Here is a 9004-nt window from a genome sequence, read left to right as displayed (position 1 = left end):
GCGCTCACTCTGACCTTACTTCCTGGTACAATGTCAAAAGAGAATCGTGAAACGCTAAGTTATTATATTTATTGTGAGCTAAATAGAAATCATAGAGCGATACAAACTGCGTGAGAACAGAATGTCCCATGTTATTTTTTTAATGCCAGAGAAAACATGCTAAATTATGATTAAATAACATTGTTGTAGACTTCATGGAGCACCCAATGTCAATAAGGCCTGAAAAATGTTTGATCAGGATATGCAGGGGTTATATTTATTCATCAAACTGCTTTCATGTCTTTTTGTGTGCCTATGCACAATTAACGTACAAGGATTTGGTGTCAGATCAGAGATTTTCAGCCCTGGTACAAGGGGCTGCTGCAAAGCAACACACTGAAAGTTGTTGGAGAATGTTTTGTATATGTAATTTTAACCACAGACAGAAAAATATGACTAATAATCCTTTTATTGTCTTTATTTCAAAGCATTTCATTTTACAAAGCTGAGATTACTTATTGTAACAGTGCTTTTTTAATATCAGAAACAGAGGAAGATATCTTTCCGAGGACACTTCCTAAACATAGAATTCACAATAAATCACAGAGCCATACTGTTATTGTACAACAGAGCACACACTGAGAGAAAAAAATATTGTTGAGGTAGCCACACATCTGACAGGACGGCATCAGTAATATATCTTTGATCAGGCCCTCTGAGAATTTGTAAGGCCTTTTCATGATACACATTAACAACAGCAAGGCACAGGAGAAAGTCAGGGTCAGAGGTCACCTCATATGTAAACTTGAGGCTTTCACTTAAGTGAGCAGACATTTTATGGGGCAGATTCTCCACAGCTCTTTCACTTCTTAGCACTTACAAAGCCACACAGTAAAATATCAGCACCTACAAACTCAACTAAAACCAGTCCATCAGTTTAATAATCCCACAAAAGATTTTTAAATCACATACCCATACGTTAAAAAACAAAGACTAAAAAGATCTGAGAAGTTATGTTCACCTCCGTGCTCCAGGATATGACACTTAAATTAAAACAGCTATTAAGATGTCACACAAAGCTAATAATAATGGCAACTTACTCCAACCCACTGACAGCAACTCAGGGTAAAAAAAAAACATAAATTTTAACTAGATTTAAACTAATCTCAAGGAAGCATCTAAAGATTACTGCCACACTGCTAAGTACAATGTTAGGTTTAATAAGACTAGTTATGACAGTTTAAAACTATCCATCTTTCCCACTGACACAGAGTTTTATTGAGGATCCACAACATCCTGGAGCAGTATGTAGACAATTTAACACTAAAATATCTAATAAGACTGATTAAACTGCAGCTGTGTTAGGTAGCATGAAAACTACTTAGTGAAATGCTGGTCTTGATTGTGAAACAGAAGACAATCCAATAAAATACATCTGAGACTGGCATCGTCACAGACAGAGGAAGCATCTGCTGCTGTTTGTTTAACAGGTGTGAACAAACCAAAGCTTAGGAAATTACAGTAAATTTGACATACATGATTATAATCACAGAAAAAAAAGAGGTGTTAATGTGTGGAAAGTTACATTTAAAAGACAGAGAATAAAAATGGTGTCTCATTTCCAGATTAAGTAAAAATAGAATACAGAAAAAAAGAAAGTGCTACAGAAATAAAACTCCAGGCCCAATTCTGAATGAACCGACATTCAGATTCATCAAACTGAATTCTCAGGTAAAATAAGCAGCTATATTTGATTGAATGAAGGTAACATCAAGCTTTGATTAAGGAACGCCAATTAGTGCTGCACAACTGTAAAAAAATGAATCTTGAATTTGAAATCAAATGTTCACAGTGGAAAATTTGTATTTAAATAAATTTCACTAATCAGAAATGCTGCACAGTGGTATCAGCTCCCTGCCACAGTCCAGTCTGAAAATCAAAATAATAAACTAAAGATTGAAACTTTACCTTTTTTTTTTTTTTAAATAGAGCATCTGTTTGATGCATTCTGTGAATCTATGTAGTAAAAATTGTAACTCCAAATATTTTCAGTTGTGCAGCCAAAATAAAATGATGACATACATTTTCTAGAGAGATCTGTAAAATAACATTGCACAACCAGGGGTCAGATCTCAGGGTGGTAGACTTGAGTCAGAACTGGGCCAAAAAAACAAAAAAAAACAAAAGAAAATGGGGAAATATGAGCTGGAACCAACCCGTTCCCTGATTTTAATAACCTTAGTAAAAGAAGGCAAATTTACAACTTCTTATAAAGAACAAAAGGATTCAAGAAACAATTCAACATCAAATGTGAAACAATACAGTTAGGATTTAGAGCGACCGGAAATAAAATCTGAAGGAAATTAGCATTTAACACAGTTTACTGCTAAACATTTCTACTAAAACCATAATGTATCACATACATTAAACATTTATGGACATTTAGGTGTTAAAATTCTGTTCTGTTATTCTGTTGAATAAAACATGTTGACAGTGTGAAACTCAATAATTGAGGCTGAGACATTATAAATGTCAGATAATGTAGAGTACATTCAACAGCTTCCCCAAATGTGACTTCTATAATCATTTCAATAACCCTAACCCATTAAGGTGCAACAATAGGAGCCACATTTGAGTGTTAAGGTTGTCGTACTGCTACATTACAGATCTTCTGCATCACTGGTGGAACTGCTGAGCTGAGTGCTGTGCTGCTGTGTTTTCTTTGTTGAGTAAAAAATCTGAATGTTTCATGTTCTTCGGAGGTGGGAGAAAAGATTACGTTAGATGACCGAGGGCTGTCTTAAACCTCCCATCTTATCTTCTCACCATTGGGAGACATTACAATGTAACTGAATCAAGCAAATCATGCAAAACATTGTAGATGCTAAAGTTTCATTTTGTCCGAGAAAAGACAACATAAAAAAAAAGGTTTGGCTACTTGTGGTTAAGTGCAATTTCTCTTGTGTGGTGAGAGCTGGAGAAGCTGGTTGGCATCTGGAGGTCACTTAGTGGAAGTGTTGCTGGCAGTGAATCTTCTCCTCAGCCTGGTCCAGAAGGTCCAGCATCTCCTGGATAATGGCCTTCAGCGCACGGCCCAGGTCTTCCCCACTGTAAGGCTTTCCAAGAGGAGGCACGTGGATGAAGGCGGAGCGACCGTGGCTCAGGTATAGAGATGTGTAGTAGGTGAAGTCACAGAGGTACCTGTCAGGGAAGAAGAAAGAGGATGAAGGTTTTCAGATGAAGACACTGACACAACAAACGCTGCTTACTGGGCACATACGGTAAGTAATTTACTGATGCATTAGTAATGCATTTGGATGGATTCCCCCATCAATTATGTTATTATGCACTTTGTTAATTGGCTATGTTAATTAGAGAAAGTAAGAGCATTTCCACATTCACAATGTGAAGAGGACTCAAGGGATTGGGGCTAAAGAATGAGGTCAGCTGACTCCCTGAATACACTGAATTACCAGGTTATTGTGTAAATCCATGTGTAAAATAATTTTTACACATGGATTGGCCACCACAAAGTCTACACCTTAACCCCATTGAGAATCTTTGGGATGTGCTGGAGAAGACTTTGTGCAGCGGTCCGACTCTCCCATCATCAATACAAGATCTTGGTGAAAAATGAATGCAACTCTGGCGTGAACAAATGTTGTAACATCGCAAAAGGTTATCGAAACGATGCCAAGGTTAATGTGTGCCGTAATCAAAGCTGAAGGCGGTCCAAAGAAATATTAGAGTGTGTGACTTCTTTCTAGAAGTAAAGAGTAAGTGTTTACCACACACAGTTTATACACGAGAGCAAACTGTAAGGAGGTCCCATTCACATTTCTAAATTTCTATCAAAAATATGTGTTCATGTTATTGTTATTTATTTATTATGTGTTTAAAATACTAGCAATTATCCTATTTAAATATTTATATATTAAAACTACTTTTAGATCATGCGGATGTGGTCTCAGTATTTACATTTAATATATTAGTAATTTATGTCCAAAAAAAATGATCAGTTGATTCATGTGCTTAACTGAGTGTCATGTCATTTTATGTCTCTCTTCTTCAAGAGTCGAAGCGCGTGGTGTCTGATTTAAATGGAAAACATTTACCTTCCAGCATCTTTGGAGACAGACACAGCTACTCCTAGTCCCGAAGCAGTCACTCTCTTGCAGACTATTTCCATGTCAATAACTGAGTCGATACAGTCCGGGCCTCCCACAATGCAACACTGTGAATCAGGACAGAAGCTACTATTGTCCAGACCCTTGTAGCCGTGATTTCTGCCACACTTCTCCAGCGTGACAGTTGTGGCCATGCCTGAGACTCCCACATGAACCACCAACTGGAAAACAGAGGACACATTTTAAAATGAACACAATATCCTGCATCTTTCTGCTGCAACTGTGTATTACAGTATATGTGGCCCAGTTGTATCTGTCCTAACAACCTAATACAGAACTGAGGCAGATGTGAGCTGTGTTGTACTATTACCTGTGGATGATACTGCTTCCATAACGAAGGAACCAAACTCTGTACTGTCTGGTACTCTACAGGAACCTCATAAACATGCAAGTCCACTTCACTTTCCAGTCCAAGCTTCTTCAGCTCCTGAAAGGACAAACAAAAAGATGGAGACAAACAGACAGAGTGGATCAGATGTCAGTGGTGAGCAAAGTCCTCAAAGACAATTTCAAGGAGAATTTCTTCTGCGTTTGAAAAGGAAGGATGTGGTGGAAAGGTGTTGAAAACTGGTCATAGTGGTGACCAAATTCTATGTATGCTCAAGACTCTGTCCACCATCCGCTGACAAATTACTGTTTTTTCCAGTTATGTAATTAAGTTATATTCATGGGAAATATTTTTTAATAATTAATTTAAATGAATTAAGAGAAACCTGATTAGAAAACATGTGTAGTGCCATCAAAGTTTCAAACACGTGAACAAAATAGTCAAGACAGATTTCAGAATGGAATATTTTCTAAACAGTTTTCATAATGTACTCCAAAGGACAACTTCTTAATCACTGACCATGAGAAAATGTAGTGGGGCTTTGTTAGCTCATACACATTATGAAATGTAGTAAATAAGCTTGGCAAAATATATTAGGTTTTGTCAAATGATGACAGCAGAGTTGCTCACTGTACTACTGAACTATATCAGAAAACTTATTATAAACTGCCAGACAAAGATAAACAACAACAACAACAAATAAGCTCCAATGTAAATAAACATAAACAAATATAACACAATCTGATAATCAAATACGTAAATATCAGACTTATTTTGAATATTTTTTACTATTTTGTAATTTATATTTTGAAAACAAATGTTTCAACCATGTTAATAAATGAAACTAAAGATGCAATCAAATAAAAGACAAATCTGTGTCAAATTCACAGCCTGCAGACCAACACCTCCCCCAGTCTCCCCGCAGGATAAATTACCCTGGACACTGACCCCCACTTGTATTGGAAAAAAAGGCTTGTTCGACCATGTCTGTGACCCCGCCACAAAGCGGCCTTTTGTCTTCCTTTAATATCCTTATCAAGTCTGTCTAGACGCCCTGACAACCACCACCATCATCCCCCACATGCAGCACCTCCAGCACGACAAGGTAACAACAAACACACAGTCCTGTAGGGTGTAAGGCCAGCAAGCAACTATTAGAGCATCATGTAACCACCATACAGGCCCCAGTCTTGCTAACAACATGATAGGCAAGATGCGCTATCAGACTCTTTTTCCAGAATAGTTAACATTTTAGAAGAAGAAAGTTGTGAAGAATTTGTTTGTCTTCATATAATAAATAAGTGTGATCATGTTTAATGTGAATTACAAACAAGCCAATTTAAACCCCTCAACTGTTAGCTACTTACAGTATTTATGTCCAGATTACACTTAATTCAGTGTAAATAAAACAAATCAACAGGAAAATGTAAATTACAACAGCAGAGGAGAGGTAAAAAATACTGTACCTGTACTGCTACCCAGCTGGCGTTAACAGTGTGTTCTCCAAATGGCCCAAAACCTGCAACACATGTCAGTCATTTAAGTTGTTTAGTACGACCAATACCAGACTGTGCTGATGCTGTTACACTGTGAAGTGTTCATTCATTAATGAAGCTGAGTTTGTTTTTTTATATAGAAGGAGAAACATTCTGGAGTGATCAATGATGTAAGTGAGAGAAGTATACAACACAAGCAGTAAATGTATTAATGCTATTAGATTATTTTCTGTTAGTAAAAAATATTCAAAATGAAACTTCAATTCATTCAGAGAAGGATTTTGTGACCGTAGTGAAATGTCCTCAAGGCCACGTGCTATTGTAGCAGTGTTTGCTATTGTAATATGCCATTACCAAATGCTACAAAACACTTAAAGAAGAGCTCTGAATGTGGTTTATATGACTTTGAAGCAATATTTTAATGTTTCACTACTAGTGCAAGATATCATCAAAATTTTGCATAATGCTGTATTCATTGTACAAACTTTACACCTCATATCTTTAGCAGTATATCAGCACACCTGAGAATAGAGGTGTGGTTTAGAGCTACTGTACCCTGACTTAGAGCTCTGCTTCCTGTAGTCGCCCGCATCAGGTTCAAAGCCCTGACCCTTGCCTACAAAGTGGTCAACTCAACAGCTCTGGCCTACCTGAACTCCCTCATCCTGATCTAAAAAGCCTTTCGCTCACTGCGCTCTGCAAGCGAACAGCGTCTTGTGGTCCTTTCACCTCACGTCAAAAGATCCCAGGCAAAACTTTTTCTGTGGATCCATGATGGTGGAACGACCTACCCACCTCTGCACGGTCGGCTGCCTCATTCTCTACTTTCAAAAACTTGCTGAAAACAGAACTCTTCCGAATCTTTTGCTGCACTTAAATTTTTCTTTGCACTTAAAAAAATGTGTGCACTTATACCCCATGAAATGGAAACAGCTCGTCCTAGAGCACCTTAAGTCTCTTTAAAACACTAAAACAATGTTAGTGTGCTACTCACAAGAAGCATCAGCTGAGTTTAGTCATGCAAGATCACAAAACGCAGAATGCTCAATGATGTGGCTAGTTGGCTAGTTGACTCTGTTCATGAGTAAACCATACGTAAAACATTAAACAGGTATGGTATCCATGGCACCTTAGAGGAAAAACACCACAGCAAGCCTGAAGTTGGCTAAAGACCACCTCAACACACAGGAAATTGGAAACAGTACCATTACTTTTTTTTTGCAACGGTAAATATCTTACTCTACATTGCTCCATATGAACTACAAGTAATTGCTGCAGCAGGCTTGTTTGTATAGGGGTCTGTAACTGATCCCCCTCCACCACCCTTTCTAAGGTCAGTGGGTCCCTGGGGGTTGGGTGGGTAGGGGGGGGGGATCAGTCTGTCTGACAGCCTGCTGAAAAGGAGCAGAGTGAGGGGCCGGCAGCTGCCAGCCAACCGGCTATTGTGAAGGTGCTGTTCCCAGGCAATCTACACATCTTCTATCAGCTGGGACTAAGAGCTTCTGCACCCTTTGTGTCTGAAAATACTGAGTCCTGTTTCTGGTCAGATTTAAAGTAGAAGAGCCGCCGCAAAATAACAAACTGGAGTAGCTGGAAAGAGAGTTGTACCGAGTTGCAACAGCGAATAATATATTAATAGTCACTTGTATATTATTAACAGTGTCATTACCATGATTTTATTGTTTATCAACAGTGATATAAAATGTTATTTTTAAAATGAAATATGCAAAGTTTGTACTTAAATGTGGATGTGTTTCCATTTAGGAAACAAAAAAACAACAACTCTGGAACAGAGTCAGTGTCTGGTTATAATTTTTGTCAACTTATTGACAGAGAGAGAGAATAAGTCGAACTGACAGTGGTTGAAACTCACAAAAGAAAGCAACAAAAAAGAAAATCCAGACAATCCTTTGTTAGAAAACTTGAGGGTACATTTTTCCATCATTAGTTGCTTTATATCTTATATTCATTGCTGCTTTATGCCATCATTCCTACATCCTGTGTTAAATTGGGAGTTATTAATAGTAATTTGTTACTGTATTTTGATAGCCAGTAAAAGCTAATGTCTTAAATGATTTCACCTCTTTTATCACTTCTCCATATCTTAAAATCGACGTCTTCCCAAACGAGTTTCATGAAGAAAAGCAAAGAAGTGTGCAGACCCCACAAATCAACAGCACACTCTATTAAATGTTAACGAACAAATCAATCTTATTGTTTTCAGTGGCTTTTCGAGAGAGGTTATATATATATGTATAAATATAGAAACCAGGTCTACAAATAATGTCAGTACTAACTTCACCTCAGCTTGTCTAGGAAGTACCTCTAAACAAACCGCTTTAGCTGACCGTGGAGTGAATCAGCCTGACGCCATTAACGACACAACAACTGTTATCTCCACAACTTTTCGTCCACTTTACCCGCAGCTCGGTTTCTCGACACCGGTTAAAGGGGAAACAACACAAACCTGTGACGACCACCGTCCGTTTACTGTTATCCATCGCCCGTCCTGTCACAGAGGATCCCGCAGCTCGTCTTTTTCTCGGTGCTTATTTGGAAGCTGGCCCGTAGAGAGGGTCGATATCCTGCACAGCTGACGGCTCCTTCTGCCAGACACGAACCAAACCACCGGTCCTCCCCGTACGCGACCCCCTCGGAGGACGTGACGCGGTGACGTCACAAAGGACACGCTTTTGCTTCCTCTTTTTTTTTTTTTCCTTCTACTTCCGGCTCACGCTTGTACACGTCACTGGGCTGTATTTAAAAAAACAAAGCAAAGCCCCTTCACTTGTTTTCTAAACTAAATGACTTCAGTTTCGTTTTACATATATTTATTTATTTATTTTAAGTGTATCATTTATTTGTTTAATGACACTTCATCATTTCCCAATATGCACAAACATAAATTAGGCTGAGTGCTGAAATCGATGGCTTTTATCCTTCCTTGTTCCAGTTCATAATAACTTTAATTTGCTGATGTGTATGGGACAAACAAAGATGACATGCTTTACAGT

The 9004-nt window shown here is 38.1% G+C and overlaps 1 protein-coding gene across 1 annotated transcript; it reads right to left on the bottom strand.

Annotated features, from left to right (window-relative positions):
* Positions 1–442: 442 nt before the first annotated feature.
* Positions 443–8655, bottom strand: LOC113152739 (pyroglutamyl-peptidase 1). The gene is made up of 5 exons (XM_026346158.1): positions 8458–8655; positions 5961–6013; positions 4477–4593; positions 4095–4327; positions 443–3180 (listed from the first exon to the last, which is right to left on the bottom strand). Exons 1-5 carry the CDS (start codon positions 8489–8491, stop codon positions 2985–2987), a joined length of 633 nt encoding a protein of 210 aa, XP_026201943.1. The 5' UTR covers positions 8492–8655; the 3' UTR covers positions 443–2984.
* Between the last annotated feature and the right edge of the window lie 349 nt (positions 8656–9004).

The sequence above is a fragment of the Anabas testudineus genome, chromosome 4 (genome assembly GCF_900324465.2).
Source record: "Anabas testudineus chromosome 4, fAnaTes1.2, whole genome shotgun sequence".
In the NCBI taxonomy this organism is placed as follows: domain Eukaryota; kingdom Metazoa; phylum Chordata; class Actinopteri; order Anabantiformes; family Anabantidae; genus Anabas; species Anabas testudineus.
This window is presented reverse-complemented; position numbering and strand designations above follow the sequence as displayed.

What these genes read in the sequence shown, in the direction of transcription:
- LOC113152739 (XM_026346158.1), bottom strand. Translation starts at nt 8,491, where the DNA reads ATGGATAACAGTAAACGGACGGTGGTCGTCACAG. An exon ending in GGAAGCAGTATCATCCACAG is followed by an intron (nt 4,328 to 4,476) that starts GTAATAGTACAA and finishes TCTGTTTTCCAG; the next exon opens with TTGGTGGTTCATGTGGGAGT. An exon ending in GTCTCCAAAGATGCTGGAAG is followed by an intron (nt 3,181 to 4,094) that starts GTAAATGTTTTC and finishes CTTCCCTGACAG; the next exon opens with GTACCTCTGTGACTTCACCT.